At 40.8% G+C, this 18,566-nt stretch overlaps 1 protein-coding gene and 1 long non-coding RNA gene across 6 annotated transcripts in view; one reads left to right on the plus strand and one right to left on the minus strand.

The window, feature by feature from the left end:
• The window catches only part of CHST8 (carbohydrate sulfotransferase 8), a 130,658-nt gene extending 123,262 nt beyond the window's left edge, over window positions 1–7,396 (minus strand). The window contains exon 1 of one of the 2 annotated variants that reach the window (XM_067004199.1): window positions 7,263–7,396. Coding sequence is in view for 1 of the 2 variants with exons in the window: in XM_013176593.3 (XP_013032047.3) it covers window positions 7,263–7,371 (109 nt within the window). In the remaining variant the exon portion in view is untranslated. The remainder of the gene's footprint in view (window positions 1–7,262) is intronic. The other variant, XM_013176593.3, reaches the window with a different exon arrangement.
• LOC125183357 (uncharacterized) overlaps window positions 1–18,566 on the plus strand; it is a 233,685-nt gene that overhangs the window by 145,355 nt on the left and 69,764 nt on the right. For all 4 annotated transcript variants that reach the window (XR_010834363.1, XR_010834365.1, XR_007165212.2 and 1 more), the window contains exons 4-5: window positions 7,303–7,497; window positions 15,666–15,741. This is a non-coding gene — a long non-coding RNA (uncharacterized lncRNA). The remainder of the gene's footprint in view (window positions 1–7,302; window positions 7,498–15,665; window positions 15,742–18,566) is intronic.

Raw genomic sequence — 18,566 nt, forward strand, 5'->3', positions numbered from 1 at the left:
ACTTTTTATTTTGCCAGACACAACAAAGAAGTGTCAACCTCTGACAGTTTTTAAAAGTAGGCTTTAAAAGAAATATCAAACCTTTTTTTAACCAGTCAGTATCTGAGAATAAATGCTTGCAGAAAAAGAGAGGATAGGGAAATTTGTGGAAGTGGAAACAGCACTATGTTATGAGTCTGATTTAGCACTGCATCACTCTGGTTTTATGCTGATAAATACATTTGGGATTAGGTGACAGGGACTTTATGACATCAAATAAATGGGCAGTGGATCTGAGTTCAGGCATCTGATGTGTGTGCACCACTGCAGTGGGATTATAACTGCTGCCAGTCTTGCACTGGTTTGGGGGATAATCTCACAGTTGATAGCTTTGGTCTTGCATTTTTGTTGTAGGATCCTGCAGCCCTTAAGGTACATTGAGTCCCCTGCAGAGACCCCCTTTATAACAGGGAATGGAGGCATTTAGCAGGTGACTTGACTGATTTAACAGAATAAAGCCCAGTGTCTGAGCAGTAGGGCAGGACAGGAATGAGCAGCAGAAGGTTTGCACAGGAACACAAGTGCTCAGCCTCTGGTGAAGCACTGGCTGATGGCTGACAGGAAATCCTGGTCCTGCAAATGCTGACCTGTGACATTACAGCTGAAGAGCTGTATTTGCTTTAATGGACTTCTGGATAGCAATGCAGTGAGTTTTCAGCTGTTAAGTTGTGTTAACATAAACTGTTAAAAAAAAAAAAAGCAATGTGCTCAATACCAAGTCACAAACAAATGCTGTGTTTTTCATAAGACTGCCAAGGAGATGGCATAGTTATGAAAGCAAGGAAAAGTGGTGTAGGAGATGATCTCTGTACATTACATGTGGTAAAACAGGCAATACGTGATTGTTTTCAGCAATAAACTCCATTTCTCTTGAACAGTACTCCACTGGCAGCATGGTACAAGGTATCCTTTGTAACCATCGGGACAGCATTTGATTCCCCTATAGTAGTAGATTGATGAAGCCATTGCCAGCATTTCTTCCCAATTTTCTAAATAACGAGATTCACAGTCAGTCTAAAACACAACCATTTCAAGCAACAGAAAAGGCAGTATCAGTTTCATAAGACCACATTTCCCTCTTAAGTGCCTTGCCTCTGCAGACATGGAGATGGATCTTTTTCTTTTACTCCTGATGACTGCAGACCATTGGGAACTGGTCTGCTCACAGGCAAATTCTTTGTCAGGGGGAGATGAGCTAAGGAAGGCTCAGAGGATGGGACTGCAGAGGTTCATCTGCTCTTGAGTCGGTGGAAACTAGCCTTACACAAGTAGCAGAGCGGTGCTTCTGCTTGAAAAGTGCATTGCAGAGTTCACTTGCCTCCTGTACCAGATTCTTTTCTTCTTGATTTCTGCCAGTGCTGTTAGTCGAGAAGCAGAGTAAATGGCTCCCAGTTTATAAAGAGAAGTAAGTTGTAAATTGAAGGAAAATTACTTCTGAAATTATGTATCGACACCAGTTCATTTTCAGTTGTGTTTATAGAAAAGTTTCCAGTACAACAAACAAGCATTACATTGTGCACTAGGAAAGTATTATGGAAATGTACCGCTAACATGGAGATGTGCATAGGCCTGTAATTTGTTAGTAGCAAGGTGTGTGTGCTCTGAATAAGTAATTAAGAAAGAGAAAATTTCATTACACCTATAATATTGATATTTGCTCTAAGGCTACCACGAGATACAGTAAGACTTGTGCACTGTGGCTCCCCTGTGCCGTCAGGTTTGCTACAGCATTTGTGTGCCAGCCCTTCTGGCTGTCATCTCTCCTTTCTCCCCCTCCATCCCAACACACCCTTAGTAAAGCAGAAAGTAGAGAAGACAACAGCATTATGTTAGGAATTGGTACATGAGGGAGGGAAAGAGAGCAATTGCTGCAGAATCTCAGTCAGATGAGTTTCAGGCCTGGTTATATTCCTACTTGACTTTCAAATGCTGATACTGTCAGAGTGTAAAGCCATTTCCATTCTACTCTTGGTTTCCACCCTATTGGAGCTTTTACAACATGCATCCTTTGAGATGTATTTTCCACCTTTTACCAGCTTCCACAAGACTGTGGGTCCACATTTATTTACCTTAAAAGTTTTAATGGAAAACTTAGAGGTTTTTGAATTCAGTAACCATATGGCTAAAACAACAACAAAAAGCACAATAATTGTTCCCCATAGACTTATTCACCATATAGACAGTAATTTGCTACATGAGTATAGGTGTACAGAAATATTAATGCTCCTCCTGTTTTTTTTTTTAATTTGGCTACATTTTTTATTAGAAAAATATATATCATTTTAGAATATCCCTTCTTTAAAATATTTATCTTTAGAATATCCCTTAAGACTACATGGTCTTAAGTACAGCAATAGGTACGGTATCCCTGGTGCAAATGGGAAGCAGTGGTTCTGGTATTCATGACTATATGTGGCCACTTGGTATTCCTGACCACAGTCCTGTTTCCAGCCCATGGAGTAGCGCTTCTGCAGCTCAGAAGTTTCTGCAGGTGTTTTTTGAAACCCACCATGGAGCTGTTCGGGTGGGCTGAGCATCCTCTGGGCTCTTCTCTCGCTTACTGACACTGTTTGTCCAAGTTACTCTCTCTCATACCGCCCAAATGCAGCTCTCACAAATCCAAGTTTTCCATGGTGTTGGTGATCTCATACACTGCACTGACCTTGACCAAGGCTATGAAGGTGCTCGTTAGTCCTGTCAACTCTTCCACTGTAAATCCCAAGAGAGAAGGAGCAGGCCACTATGCCAAAGAAGGCTCTTGCTAACCACAGGGCCTGGACAAGCCCCAGGCTGGAAACGGTTCCAGGACAAACACAGCAGTAGAGTGGCTGCACCTTTAGTTACTTTAAAGTGACTTTAGTTACTGTAAAGTTTTGGTATCTTTAATATCCTACCACAAATAGGAGATACATCTATGCAGGGATTACTAGCATCAGAAAGGGGATGTATGTATTAAAGTTTGCTTGTGTACCAAGTACTCAACTTACCCCAAACAATTTTTTTTACAATCTCTGTTAAGAACAAAGTTTTATATAAATATACAGGGAGAGCATCTCCTATGTTAGGAGAGCATTGCATTTCTGTACAATGTATGACTGTCTCTTATTCGTACTGCTTCTTAACCCACTCCCCTGCTTTATCCTGCATTCTCCATGGTAATAGCACCCTCCATAGAAGCCCAGAAAATGTCTGTTGTAAGTGAAGTTATTGTCTCTTTAATGACCCCAGGAATATCTGCTGCATTTAATGTATTGGCTTGGGAAATCTGTTTTGCCCACCCTAAATGGCTGTCTGTCATAAATATATCTGCTCAGAGTGATGTGCATTATATAAATAAAACTGTACAGACAGAATGCTTGTCAATCAGCAAGAAAGGCTCTACACCCACTATCCAGGGCACATATACTTTGTAAGCAGTGGTTTCCAACAGATAAATGTAATCAAGGTTTATATGCTCACAGAAGCCAACAGGATGGGATTGTTTCACTCGAAAGATCAGAAGAAAATTGTAACTAATGTTGTGGAAAATTACTTTGATATTGCTTTCTCAGTACAGCATCACAATTAGGTAGCAATGTGAAGCACAGGGAAAGAATAAATGAATAGTAACAAATCAACACAAACAGCTACTGTCAGGAGTACTTTGCTCAGTGAAAGTAATGTAAGCATTACTTAAAGTTTTATGACTGTGGATCTTATACTGGTTTAAGTAGTACATCAAGGTCTCACCATCATGCTTGCTTGGACTAAAACAATCAAGGGCAATTTCCAGAACAGACAGATAAAACTAAAGTACCAAAGTATTTTTATTAATCTTGTTTCATAAGTTGTACCATCTTAAATTAAAGATGACTGAATGTAGTAACAGTGAAAAATGCCCTTTTGAACAACGCAAAACTCTCCTATGGTGCTTTTCAGTGGAAAATAAGCATTATTGACTTTTCTACAGCTTTCCTGATGAGATTCCAGCGCCTGCAAATGCACTTTGCTACGTAGAAACTACATGGGAAATGCAAAACCAAAGGCTAATCCAATAAAACTCTGCCATGCAGAATCTGTTGTCCTAAGTAGCTTAATGACACATGCATTTGTTCAATTCTATTGAGGGAGCAATCAGACAAGCAAATTATAGCAATATCCAGTCTCCATTAGAAACAGACCCCTCTGAGGAGAAGCACTGAAAAGCGGAAGGGAAGCATCCTTTTCGGCACACCAAAAATGTCTCTTGTGACTGACAGATTTTCACAGGAGGCTGTCTAGCGATAAAATATGTCTACTCTCTTTTTAATGAAATGAATGGCTATTTTTTCCTGTGCCCTTTAAGCTGCCTAATATCTTTTAGTGATAACTGGCATCATTTTCAGAAGCAGTGGAGGTGAGGAGTTTCTGAGTCCACTGGGAGCTGAAAGCACTTAACACACATGAAAATCAGCCAAACAGAAATAAGAGTAATTGTATTGAGCACCTTTTACTCCAGGGTACAGTCTGCTTCCTATTAACATAAATTGTAATTGAATGTGAGAATCAAGCAATTGATTACACACCTTTGGCAGTAACAGCATTGTTGGGATGTTCATTTTTTAGCTATGCAGAACCCTACTGCCAGCAGCAGAACACATCACGGGGTGAGTTTCCCTCATGGGAATGCAGCAGGGAGGGATAAGGGGAAGGCCTTGCTTCAAAGTTGCTTTTATTTAAATGTGCTTGGCTGTCCCATTCAACAGTTAGATCCTTCTCAAATATCACCTCACAGTATATTACTATCAGCAGTCTGTTCAAGAGGTTTGTGACTGAGAGGACAGAGGTAATACAGGTAAAGATGAGGGACCAGCAATGAAAAAACAGAGATTGCACTGTTTTTGAGGTACCACTAGAAATACCTTCTCTTTCAGGAGCAAAGATTAATTTTTTCAATGCAAAGTTACACATTTAATGATGCATTAAACTCCTGCCTGTATTTGCTGTCCACATATCTTTCCCCTCACTCCCAGTCCACTGGCAATTTCAGATGACTCTGAGATGGACAGGAGTCTCAAAGACAGAAACTTTTCCCACCTTTAATGCAAGCTGGTGGCTGGGCAGAGGGAAGAAACCCAAGCTAGTGACCCTGCTGAGGAAGAGGACGTACCCCAAGCTCAGGAATTACCAGTTCCACTTGGCTCTCATGCTTTCTGTCTTGCTGTATGCTCAGACACAAGGATGTTGGAAGTGTTGGGGGAGGAGAATTAGGTGACCAAGGGAAGGGAAACTTCAGAGATTGCAAGAAGTTAAAAGTAACCAGAAAGGAGGTGATGGGAGAGAAAGGGAAGAGGATAAAAGTCTTTAGGAAAAGCAGTGAAGCCTGTTCTCAGAACAGAATAGCTTTTGTGCAGAAACATGATTTAAGTCCTAGGAACTGTCTGATCAGGAGTGCTACTGCATCTTAAAAAAGGGATTTGACCCACCATCACACATAAATCCAGCTGGGGCAATTGAAGCATCGCCTGCCTCTACCAGAGGTTTCCAGCCCAGCAGGCTAACATGAGCTTTAAGGTAATAACCTTTTAAAGGAGAAAAGGGGAAACAATCCTTTCCCTGTCACTAAATCCTTTGGAGTTTGGGCCCCTGCAGTTACTGGAGGTGATCTGTTGATGGCCTGATTCCTTAGGATCTAAATCCTGTACATTAGGGCACAACCACAGCATATTGAGTATGTGGCTAATAACAATTTGAAGGTGGGTTTGTTCTCAGTGTAAAACCAAACCACATTTACTAGATGGGAAGGCAGGCCCTGGACAGTGCATGCCTCAACAGTAGAGGTGCCTCAGTGATTTTTCTCTCACGTGCATTTTGTGCAATCACAGATGCACCAGTGAACTTGTATGGTAAATTTAGGAGGTATAATTTCTGTTTTTTTTTTTTTTCTTTCTTTATTTTGTGTTACTGTACAGACTTAATTGTAGTATTGATTCCAAATTAATAAGCACAGGGTTGAACATAGCCAGTACTGTCAGTTTTAATCTGTAAGCTCTTTTGCATCTAAGTACACAAAAACAAATTAAAAAAGCACTGAAGTGACTACTTAGTTCTCTGCTTTCCATGGCACACTGATGATTCATTATATCTACAGTTTCAGCTGAGTGCCTGCTTTCAAAATCGGTGTGCAGTTGGACTAAATAATGAAAATATTAAAGTATAGATTGTTCAGTGACATGGAAATAAGGAATTAACAAACCTGGACACAGAAATTAGCACTTAATGTAATGATTTAAGAGTTCTCTGTGTTAGGGTTTAGCTACTTCGAAGATGTTACTAATATTTTATCTTTAAAATATACACAATCACATTGACTGTGCAATGAAGACATCAATTAAATAGACTTTTTATAAAGTATGCAGTTAGTCAAAGGAGAATTTCAGTGCATATATGAGCAAACACAATGACCAAACCTCTGAGCATAAGGGTATTATTATGAGCTGAAGTAACCGCACTGACATTTGTCTAGGCTCTAAACCAGCCTTCATTACAACCTTAGTCAAAGAGAAAGCGACTGTTAAGTAAATCAAGAGAAGCCTTGTGCATTTTCACACTTCTTGTATGCCCCTTGTTTAAAAGGAAACCACTGTTCCAGTCCAGCTTTCCAGCTCTCACATTAATGTGTTCTTTTTGCTGTTTAAAGTTAGTAACCTGAGAAGATGGCATGCTTATGAATGAAACTATGAGATGTTTAATGAAAGTTATGCACATTAAAGAAATACATCCTCAAATATTTTAAGTTTCTTGCGTTACTTGTTTTATGCATCTTTTACTTTGCATCTCTATGACACACTGAATACTATATACAGGGGAAGGTGGATTCAGAGGCATGTATTTGTAGGAGTTGAACTTTGGACAAAATTTCTCAGTTCCAGATTTACAGTGGTATAACTGGCAGCAGAAGTGGGTCTCAACTTTAGCAGACAATTAACTCCATCCAGCTGGACCCAATATACCTTGGCAACAATTCCTGCATAATCAGTCAGTTGTTTCTTGGAACTGCTTTATTTGCAAACTCTTTTTTTTTTTTTTTAAACAACAACAACAAAACCAAAGTGGTAATTAATCTCAGAATAGCTTTTATTTAAAAAAAATACATACCTGTGTTCAGGCAACCTCTGTGAAATATGTAAAATGTGTTAAGGACATAAGTATAAAATGTTGAACATGAAAGAGCTAGTGAATCAAGCAGAAATAGGAAGGCTAACCTGGTGTCTGCTGATGAACTATTTCTTCTGGATCCTGCAGGTGAATGAAGACAATGAGTCCAGCTGCTCCAAACAGCAAGATGAAGGAGAACATACATGTCAGCCTCATAATTATTGTTCTCAGATCAATCCAGTTTTGACCCAGGAAAAGAACTGCACGCGATCTCCAGGGCGCTCTTCAATCATAGTTTCATCCTCTCATCTGGGAAGTCTGGCATAATATTGCCTACAAAAGGTAAAACACAAACCCCTAAAACTTAACACATGCAACATGTATTTGTTTGAGGTAGATTAGTTGATTTAAGTCCTTGTTTAGACCAAGTAACTGATTTCTCTAGTATTTCTTTGGTAAAGTTAAATGCAGTCATCCAGTCAGTTTCTGCCCCATTAGTTTGTCTTTAACTATATGTCGCCATTTTAACATGTTGAAAATGCGATGTAGAATATAATTAAAAAAGTGTAACTTGGGAAAAATGGTCATGCCATGGCTGTAATTTAAAGAGAAAACCCTCGTAATAGTTCTCTTGCTTCGAGTGAATCACGTGTCACTTTTTATTTTCCACTGATGATATGAAAACCATAAAGTGAGATAATATGGCGAAAAAGACCACACGAGCACCCCGTTGCATGTCAAACATGGGAAGAATGAGGAACCTGCTTCAGCCTTAAGGAAAATAGCTGAACTAGAGTGGTGCACCTCACACACATCAGTACGCAGCCTGTTGAAAAAGCTCTGTGGGCATATTGATTTCTAAGGGAAATGCTGGTCACAGTGCTTGGGCCACCTTTCACTGGCTTACACAAAGCATTAGCAAGCAGAGCGCAGGGAGCAAGCTGGCTATCTGCAAGAGCACTGGACACTGGAGCTGCTGCCTCTCCTCCCTAGGGAACTCTGAGCAGATTTCTGGGCTCAGTTCTGCAATTCTCACTGCTGGCTTTTACACTTGCAGTTACGTGCCATCCCAGGGAAACAGCAGCAGCACTAGTCCCAGATGGGCACCGTGTATGTGATTCTAAATCCCTGACTGAGCACAGTCCTAAGGCAAATATTTCACTTTAAGCACACAAATAGTCCCACTGGAACCAATGTCCATTCTGGTAAGACACTAAGAAGTGAATAAATGAAAGAACAGGAACCATAGAGAAAAACCATTAGCAGTGCCACATGGCTTTAATAATTAAAAGAAATGCTTTTCCACACAAGTTTGCTGCGCCTGCATTTTTTGGTAACATATAGGAAGGTCCATTAGAGCACAGGCATTGGAACTTGTTCCTGATAAACATAGCCAGATTTCTTATCAGCAAATTATTTAACACAAGGACCCAGGTTGGAAACCAGCAACAGATCGCAAGAGTGGCCATCACTTCACTGTTACTGTATGTCTAATCGGAAATGTGAGCTGGTGAGAAAGTTTATGAAAATGGTCTTTATTTACAAAAGAGGTCTTGGATACAAAGAGACAGTGTTACATGAGTTTGCAGGATGAAAGATGATGATTCAAAGTAATTATTCCAGGAAAAGTCTTTAAAGATTTCTTGATATTCCTTGAATATTCGGTGTTAGAGGCAACTTGATTGCTTTTCACAGTTTCCATGGCTGGTTTTCAATTCTCCACAGGGTATTGGTTTTCTAAATTTCTAAAATGCACCAAAGAAGAACACCATTTGTGCAGTCCCAATGAAGTAATTTCTGTGACTCTGACTGATAAGGTTATTTAGTGGCAACTATATTTATTCCATGTGTAAAGCAGCCAGAGGTAAGCTCCAGGCCAGGAACATTCGTGGATGCTTGTACCTTAAATGAAGGCTAAGCACTAAGTTATTTTTATACATAGGCAAGTGCAGCTTTACTGTCTGTTAAAAATTATGGCAGACATTAACTGAGTATTTTTATTATTTTTTCCCTTAAACCTTTCTCATCCTTTTAAAAGTAAAAACAAAAGAAAATTATGTTAAGCAAAGCTGAATCTGTATGGGTCCTTGTGTGATTCCGTCTCTGTGTTGTGTGCATGTCTATGGATGGATGGCGTTTTTTTGCACATACATTCATTTTATATATATATATGTTTTCAGGATCAAGTACTGACTCTAAAGCCCCAGTGGAGCCAGATTAGGGAAGGAGGATTAGCCTTCAGAGCAGTTGTGTTACAGTTCCAACCACTGTTTCTGTAAGCAAGCAATTAGGGAACATGAACAACTCTGCATTGAGTTTACTACAGAATGTGTTCATGCTAAATAGCCAGTAGTTAGAATAAATGCGTATTTAGGACCACATCCATCTGTGGCAAGGCTGGTACAACACCAAAATCAGACCATCATTTTGTAAAACTGTACAGTCAGACCTTTCTAAGAATGATATTTAGTTCCCTAATATAAATATTTCCCATTTTCTAACCTACTTATGCTGTCTGCATGCCCGTGGGGAGGAGAATGCTACTACCCCAGTATCACAGGAAAGAAACGAGGTAAATTTCTTGCCTGAGATTATACAGGAAGGCTGTGATAGAGTGAGAATTGAAGGGTCTCCCAGCCCTGAGCTGGAGTCGGCAGCGCTGCCTTTCTCTGCTGGGAATGCCCAGGCAGCAGGTGGGGGAGAGCTGGCAAGAAATGCATGATCATAATTTGAGAGAGAGCAGCTTAAAAAATCCATTCCCAAATAACAAGGTTTTTGTATTTGCTTAATGCTGAGTTTTAAGGTCGTTTTTTGAATGAATTATACCCTTGAGCAAATGTGGGTTTCGCAAACAATTATTATTAGCTTAAAATGCTAAACCATTTTCCCTTTTTGATTTGTTGAAATGTTTTTGTTTGAAGTAAAGGCAGCATCAAGAAAGAAGGTCCCTAGCCAGTTTTTAATTACTGCGAGAAATGCTAGAGTAGCCATTTTTAACAGTTACAATGTTTACATTATTCCATATCCTATAGCACATCTGTGCTGAGGATCACATAGTCTTTTAGGTTAGACACTGTAGTGTCTCAGAGACACCTCACAATGCAGCAGTAATGAAGGCTAGATGAAAGCATATATTGACAGAAGAAAAGACCACATGTGATTACATAACTCCAAAGCAAGACTACTGTTATTCCCTGTTCACAAATCTTTGCAAGGACTGAATGTAGAGGGAGTCCAAAAAGGAAGATGAAAGAGAGCCTCCTTCCCCTCAACAAAATTAATACCTCTCAACAAAACACAAACTTCAGAGATTTTTAAATTATGGGACTAGACTTTTCCCATCTCTATTCTCCTGTAATTATTTTTTCAATCAGTTGACTTTAATTAACGTGTCCTAGGAGAGCAAACCTGCTGAATGGGAACTACTGTTTTATAGATGCTGAGTGTGTGCTTCCCAAGCCCTGCCAGGCTGGGCGGTGAGCTGCAGGAGCAGAGAAACTCTGAAAACAGTTGGCACCGACTAATACATATGAATGAAGTATCCTCATTAAGAAACATTTGAAAATATTGTTTGTAGTTAAACTGCATCATTTAAAAGATGGATTAGATTAAAAGAAAAAAAAAAGTGGTGAAAAATCTTAGTGGAGCATCAGCTAACAGTTTCTTCAGGCAATGCTTCCTCAGGCATACGAGGCAGAGGCATGCTGCATGTGGCAGCTCAGGACTGGCATGCACAGAACCCCGTCGTCCAGGAGGCACAATTTTGTGCGAATCCATAGCCTTCAATTTCTACTTTGGATTTGTAGTCACATACTTTAACTGTGCTCCTCGCAATGGGCAATAAGATGTTTTTATAATTCTGATTAGTATTACTGGGAGTGCAAGAAGATAAGGTTGCAAGCAGCTTCCAATCAAAACTCCATTTTCAGCTGCCCTGAACTCACAAAACAGATGGAGAGCAGTTCACCAAGATGTGCCATAATGAATTGAAACATCTAACTTTTAATTTATTCTTCCTTTATACATTTCTGCAGTGGATAAAACTCCTAGGTATCAATATGTGTTTTTCTAAGCCTTCCCATTACAATGGTATTTGAATGTTCTGCCCTTGAAAGCAGCAGAACTATGTGTATATGCAGATAATAATTAGCACTCAGGTAGCACTTTCCAGTTCAAAGACATTCATTAATCACCGCAGCACTCCTAAGAATTGTGAGGTGAAGAAGTATTAGCATTGGGTAGGAGAAGAGGTGCTGCATCATTAAAGCAAACCTTTTCAGGAAAAAAGCTGTATAGTTTTAGGTAAAATTCATACAAATTTGTTTGTGGAAAATAGTTGAATATTTTAGCAAAATTTTCAGACATCATAGCTTTTATTTGCAAACATAGAAGCAGGACTAATTCCCTTCTGCTCCCAGGCAGGCAGTGCTGAAAGCCTGTTAGAAAGACACTGCAAACCAATGTGATGGGAGAGAGAGTTTGCATTAGCTGTTTAGTCGGAGCTGTGTTACTGCATAGTGCCTACTGCCGAGCCCGTCTGAACAGGAGTTACCTGCAGCTCCTCATGGAAAGGTCTGGCTCATAAAAGGAGGGCCTCAGCCTTCTGACAAAGCAATTTTTGTATAGATGAAAGTTAAGCTGAACTTTTTAATTTAAATTTTCTGAGAAGAGTGACACAGAAAGCAGTGCTTTGGAAGTCTGCTGTTTTTGCAGTTGCCCTCTGGAAGCCTGATGGGTGAACATTTTTATCATGAGCAATTTGACATTATGATAATGGTCAGTCCACGAAAGGCACAGAGAAACTGTTTTCTGCCAATGTCCCTGTTGTTTAATTCCTCATATGAGATGTGTTAGCCAGGCTGCACTTAGGATTGTGTCTGATAGCACACAGCTGTTTGTTCATTCATGAGTTCTGTGGACGTTACACTCTCTTCCTTGTCTGCCAACAAGTCTGTGTGAAGAATGACATTGGTAAGGTAATAATCTAGGGGCATGATTTACTTCCTTAGGTAGAAATGCAGGGGATTGCCTTTGGTCCATCTAGAAGAGGATCTTTCCCTAATAGGGGCCACAAGTTGATGCTTAGAAGTACAAAAACCTTTCAGGGCAAAGAGGTATGGATAACTTGCTCCCAAGAAAAGGTCTGTTGATCATTAGTGGAGGTCACCTTCTTATTTGCATACTGTATCTTAGACTGGCTGTCCTAGGAAAACATGATAGGGCATGAACCATTCACAGCACTACAAATGTTTTAAATTTTAACATTTAAAAAATGTTTAAAAAGTGTTTCAAGACCTCAGTTACTCAGTGAGAACAGGCAGAATTAGCCTGAAGATGGAAGAAATTAAGCAAAGACAAGAACAGAAGAGGCTGTTTTCCAATGTGGCACCAGGGGAAAGACCAAGGTGGGACAGAGACCCTGTAAGCTTCCTGCCCACTGCAGGAGACCTGCCTACTCTCCCTTCTGGGGCTCTGCTCTGAGCTGCTGACACAGCTCCAAGTCAATCAAGGAAAGCAAACTAATGCCAACCACAAGTTTACATTGCCATAGACATCAGCAAGTCAACAAACTACCCAAGTTGTTTGCAAACATCTACTGATTGCTAAATTGGACAATTACAAATCACCTATGAATCAATGTAAATGTCTAGTTCACACGTACACAATAAGCATCATTTCTCGTGCTGTGCAGGCTGCAACAACCAGTTCCTTTAGCTGATAACAGGCTGCTGGTTTAGAGCAGAGTCAAAGCCTGCCGTGTATTCAAAGGAGAGAGAGAGATGTTTATAAAGGCAGAAATATTTTTATAAAACAATCTTTACCAAATAGAAATAAAAACTAGATGTTAAATTTCAGCATTCCTCCAGCTGATCTGAGGAGGTTTAACTGAGAGCTGTTGGCAGCTGTGATGGGTTTTTGTCTTCTGCTGTACTCTGTTTTGTGTGTTCTGAAAGGGGGCCGTAATGGAGCACTCACTTCATGTGTTATTAAGCTAATTTTAGTTAGATTGTGTAATATAGTTATAGGCTGGGATAGTGACAGGGGGCAATTAGATGAATGGAAAATATCAAAATACTATTACTACAAGAATATTAGAAAAAGATTTGCTATTACTAGAGAAATGATCATTTCTAGATGCATTAGCTGTGTTCCTATCAGCTGTGTGAACAACTGCTGCTTCTCGGATCTGAAGCTGAGCCAAGGATGCATTTCCTTATGCAAAGCACTTACAGAGACAAAAGGCCTTCAAGCACTGGGCACTAAGTTTCCCTGTCACTCAAGCATCCACTCTCTGCTTTACTGCTGACTCCAAGATCAGGCTTGTCATGACATTTGCAGAACAAAAATAAAAATAATAATAATAAAAGGATATATAAACATTATTCATATTCATATAGGTAAAACTAACTTTTTATAGCAGTTTTACAAATGCAGGCATGGTACTTGAGGCGTAGATATTAAAAGTCATATTATTCTGTAGCTGTCAGCACTTCTTCTTGGAAATGGGAAATGCAAATGAATCCCAAGTATTATGCCCCAAATCCTCTAACTTTTTCAGCACAGAAAAAAATAAGGAACTATTAATTCTGTGACTGCTTCCATTCACCAAACGTTCATCTTTTGGTGCTGGATTTTCTGTCACTGTTGGTGCTGATGTACCAACAGAACAAACACTTCGATTTGCCCCGAGACTGGGAAAAGACAAAATTGTTCCCGGCTGATATTTCAAATCAAAACATTTTAGTTTTGCTTGGTGTGCTTCAACTTTGTATGTAATTATGTTCTTCTTTGTGTAATAACAAAAAGCAAATATTTTGAAGAAGGATGAAATAAGAAATTTTAAGTTTAATTTCTTTAAAATGGCCCTGGCGAGTTCTTGGGAATCAGAACTGAAGTACTTTAGCAGAGAGAAGTGCCTCAGCCTTCCCACCTCTGTGCCATACCAGCCTCTCTCCAAAGCCTGATGGTGAGCCCTCACCCATGTAGCTCTGCTTGGCACAGTCTGAGCAGCTGGCCAGTGGTGCCAGATGCACAGACCAATTTAGCAGTTTGAATTTAAAGAAGAGAAAGCATAACTCGCCTCGTGTGATTTCATGCAGCATTACTTTAAGCTTTCAGTTTTCCTAAGAACCACTTGCAGAGGCAGGAATTGGCACTCGGGTGGATCAGACCTACTGACCTGCCCGATGAGCTGGCACCTCTTCTTCTCCACAGCTTCATTAGTGTCTCCTGTGTCCCAGCCCTCCTGAAAGCACACACTGAGCTGCCCACCTAAGTTATACCCACCCTGCACACACCATCAGTGTTGTAGGAAATCAGGCAGAACTTACTGCCTTTTAACAGCTCTATTCCCCAGTCTCTGATGTCATTACGCGTCTCGGCTTTCAGCATCTCCTCCAATTATGCAAAATGGGGATTTCTTGATATGAAGAGAATCCTGAAAATTGCAGGGTCCTTTTTTGCTCACATACACATGAACCCGTATTCTGCGAAAAGAGGGAAAAATTGGGTTCAGCAGGATTTCTCTTCTTTGGGTAGAAAATTGCTTTGTCAGGTATCAGTGGGTCCAGTTCTATTCTGTTGTGTCTGCCAGTTTTGTCCTTTCGATGTGTGCACCACTAGAAGGTATGCTAGCCCACATAACATGCTAAAACCTGAATTTTTCATAACTGCAAAAAGCTATGAAATTGTTTTATGTGGCTGAAGTCAGAGCAATAGCGCACGACCCCTTTTTCCCATTCGGAACCCCCTGGCAAAGCTGCTCCTCTCATCTCCATCACACGTACAATTGAAGACCAAAGACCAAAAGGGACAGCACTCAGTAAACAACCAAAATAATCCTTTCAAAGTCGAGAAGATTTCATTCCTATCTTTCTGGGTGCAAATCGTAGCAGGAGTCATGTGTTACTAATCCCTTCAGTACTGCAGTAGGTCTGTAGCAAGCTAATACACACACCTCTCCGAGGTCCTTGAGGGGTTATAATGCTATTCCTAAGCTAAAATATAATCTCCAAAGCAGTTTGAATTGGAAATGAAAAAACTCTTCTTTACTTTGTTTCAAATTAACATCTCACAGGAATTGTACGCTGGCAGTGCAAATAGTGAGTGTAAATAACGAATTTGTCTGGCTTTCTTCTGCGCTGGTATGGAAAGGACACGATGCTGCAGATCCCCGCAGCCAGGCCCCCAGCCCTGCCAGCAAGGTTTGTAGGGCTGTTGTCCCTCCCAAAGTGCTTCATTACAGAAAACTCCACCGAATGCAATGAACTCTGTTCTGAAAGGTGGACAGAGGAAAGGTGCCCAGTCTTTCAGATACCCACTTGGTTCTAGGTAGAGCTCAGTCAGAATGCTTCCCTCTCCCACTACTTGCCACTTCTATTTAAAGCAACTATTACATTTTTCAAAGTTTTTTTCAGATGATTGCACAATTATATGACAGTGATGGTTGTACCTCCCTGAAATACCCTTCTTCAGTTGTCCTGAAGGTGTTTCATTTGTCTCTTGTATAGGGTTCCTGGCTACTCTGAATAAAAACACCTTCTCCCAGAAGATCTGGAGCAACTGGAGTGAGCTGTACTTCCAGAGGTAGGTCACCAAACAAGTGACTGCCTAGCCAGATTCTCTCCTTTATGTCTGTATGAAGCAAATGTACATTGGAGTTTGCTTTTATAAATTATTTTTTCTGTTCAGTTTTAAATGTGTTAAGGTTGGAAAGAGGACAGAGTTTAAAGAGTTTTTGAGCTTTTTTATATGTGTATATATGGACACATAAAGATTATGTTCCTAACCATTGGGTAAAAGTTCTATTCACGTGCCAAACGGCTCTACATCATGAGATTTTAAATAGTTTTTACAACAAGGATTATGAGTGGTTTCATGTATATGTGTGGGGCCCTGTCCTCCAACATTATAGCTTAACTCTGTGCCATGTGCAATGCGGTTCATGTAACGTAGTGGGGAGGTTCGTGATTCCCAAATGCTATTTTCTTTTCCTAAAACTATATGGAGAGTCTTTGTCTGGGAGTCATAACCAAGCAAAAGAAAACCTGAGGAAAACTGTCAAATGGTCCCTGTAAGCTAGGAATTAAAAACCTTTGTCACATGTGAGGGTGGTTTTAATTCTGCACTTGAGGAAACAACAGGCAATAAAAATTCTGCAAAAGCAGAAAGAAAACTACCTCTTAGCTCACACTGTGTCTATTTCATTGTGATGCTACTATGGTTACTTCAGGAAGACGAAAATAGCCCTCACAACCTTGAAACGGAACATTTTGCTGTGGCAGTTGAGTGGGTTCCTTTATTGACTCAAGCAATTTTCGTAACTGTGTACATCTGATTGTTTTCACCTAATACTAGCTCTCTTAATCCTCCTAGCCACGATGACTAATTTGTTTCTTATTGAAATTTTACAAATGCTTTCTCCCTAATGAGAGATCACCATCTGTTGAGTCAAGGTACTTTTTCACTTGGACTATGTCAGTATATCAGAGATAAGTTATTTCCTGTTGTTCTTGATTTGAAATGCAGCAGCTAATTGAAAGGAGATGCTCTGTAAGTAGGTTTATTTGGAAAACAATGTTTTTTCCTTCTCTAAAATGCTTGTTACATTTTCTTTCCAGCTGAAAATTTTCTCCTAGGATACATAGTAAAGCAAACTGAAATAAATATTTGCATTTTATTTTGAAGTGCAAATTTCTAAATGAAACGGAATAGAATTTTTGTTTGGAATTCAATTGTCATGTTATGGCAGTGTATAAAGGGAAGCTGCTCTGACTGCTGGAGGATTATTTGGCGTGGGTGTACACAGACATAACTGTTACATGAGACAATCTGCATGGGCTGAGAGGTCTGAAACAGGGATTGAACCCCCCCAGCTTCCATGCCATGTGTGCCTAAAGGGAAAAAAAAAAGCCCTGCTGCCAGCTGAGAGATCTCCTAGGCATATATTAGGGAATTAAAATATCTGGGGGCTTAGTCGTCGCTTAAAGAGGAGTGAATTGTTGTGGTGTAATGACAGGTGAGGTAAAATACAAGTGGAAGCCGGTGTGTAATAAGGATTTGCAAAGAGTCAAGAGCTCGGATGTGTTTAGCAGGTTCTTGGGGGATGCAAGCCAAGTGTCTGGGGTAGATAGTGCCTGCTCAAAGGCAGCATGAAGGTATGTTTATCAGTATTGCATAGGAGCATTTATGTAGGGTGGTGAGCGTTTTCCCTAGCCTTGCACTGCTTGGCTTCTGCAAGTTTTGCATTTTGCCAAGGTCAGCTCTGGGCAAGGTGTTCAATACCACCCGCAGCTTTAGCACAGCCGTGCTCTGAGAGATGGGAGTGTGTAGATGCTAACAGAGAGAGCGAGGAGACAGACATGGTCTGTGCTCAGAAATGTGGCTGTTTCATTATGTGCTGCATACAGTAACTGGAGGACTGTGTGAGAAAAGAGGTGCATCCTCTTTTTTTCTTTTAATTCCCTTTCTTCCCCTTCTGGCAACATGTAGATCCCATCAGCTCTTTCCAGATTGTCATTCACATGGAAACTGGGAAGACCCTTGGACCACAGAAGAGGGATAAGTATTTTCAAAACCAGGAAGGTCTCAGAACCTGGTGCCCTTTTTAGTCTTCCCAGCCAAAGGAGACATGCACACAGGTGTCTGGGGAGGTGTGAGCTGCTGGTTCCTCATGGGGTGTGATTGCATCCCCCTCCTCCCAACCACCTGCTACGGAGCCGGAGAGATGCATGAGACATGTCCATCCCCAGCTCTGTGGCCCCATGGACCCTTCTCCCAGCAGTACCCCCAAAAAAAAAACAAACAACAAAGTATGAGCAAGAGATTTATAAGTTGGACTCTTCCAGTGATGTGGTTCATCAAACTGCCCCAGGAGCCCCCAGCCTCTCCTGGCTGAGTGGCAGTGCAGGGGTGTAGAGGGCAGCAAGGCACTGCAGGGGGACAGCACACAAATGCATCTGCACTTGGGGGGGCTGCTGCTGTGTTCCCACCACCTTGTCTCCTGCCATGCCAGGAAGGGCTCCTGGAAGCACAAGCTCCTGGGTAGAAAGGGAGAGGCGCCCAAACCATCCTGGGCCGTAATGTGTGATGAGGAGCTACTGAGCACCTTGGCACAGGTGCAGCTCTCACCTTGTGTCGGTTCAGCACAAGGCTGTCTGGCAAAGGACCACAGGTCCCCATTTACGCAGGGGAGCAGAGACCAGCATGATGGTCACTGTACAAGCAGCTGGGACACCAACATGGGATCCACAGTGCTTCCCTATCTGTATGCTACTGTGCTCCACAAATTCAGGCACTCCAAATTTCAGAGTCAGAGGAAACACGTGGATTTTAGAGCAACTACTCAGCCTTTTAAACAGAAGAGGATTTTCAATAGCGAGCTGTAATGAGAATCCTGAGTAGGCATGAAC

Source organism: Anser cygnoides, chromosome 12 (genome assembly GCF_040182565.1).
Source record: "Anser cygnoides isolate HZ-2024a breed goose chromosome 12, Taihu_goose_T2T_genome, whole genome shotgun sequence".
Taxonomy (NCBI): domain Eukaryota; kingdom Metazoa; phylum Chordata; class Aves; order Anseriformes; family Anatidae; genus Anser; species Anser cygnoides.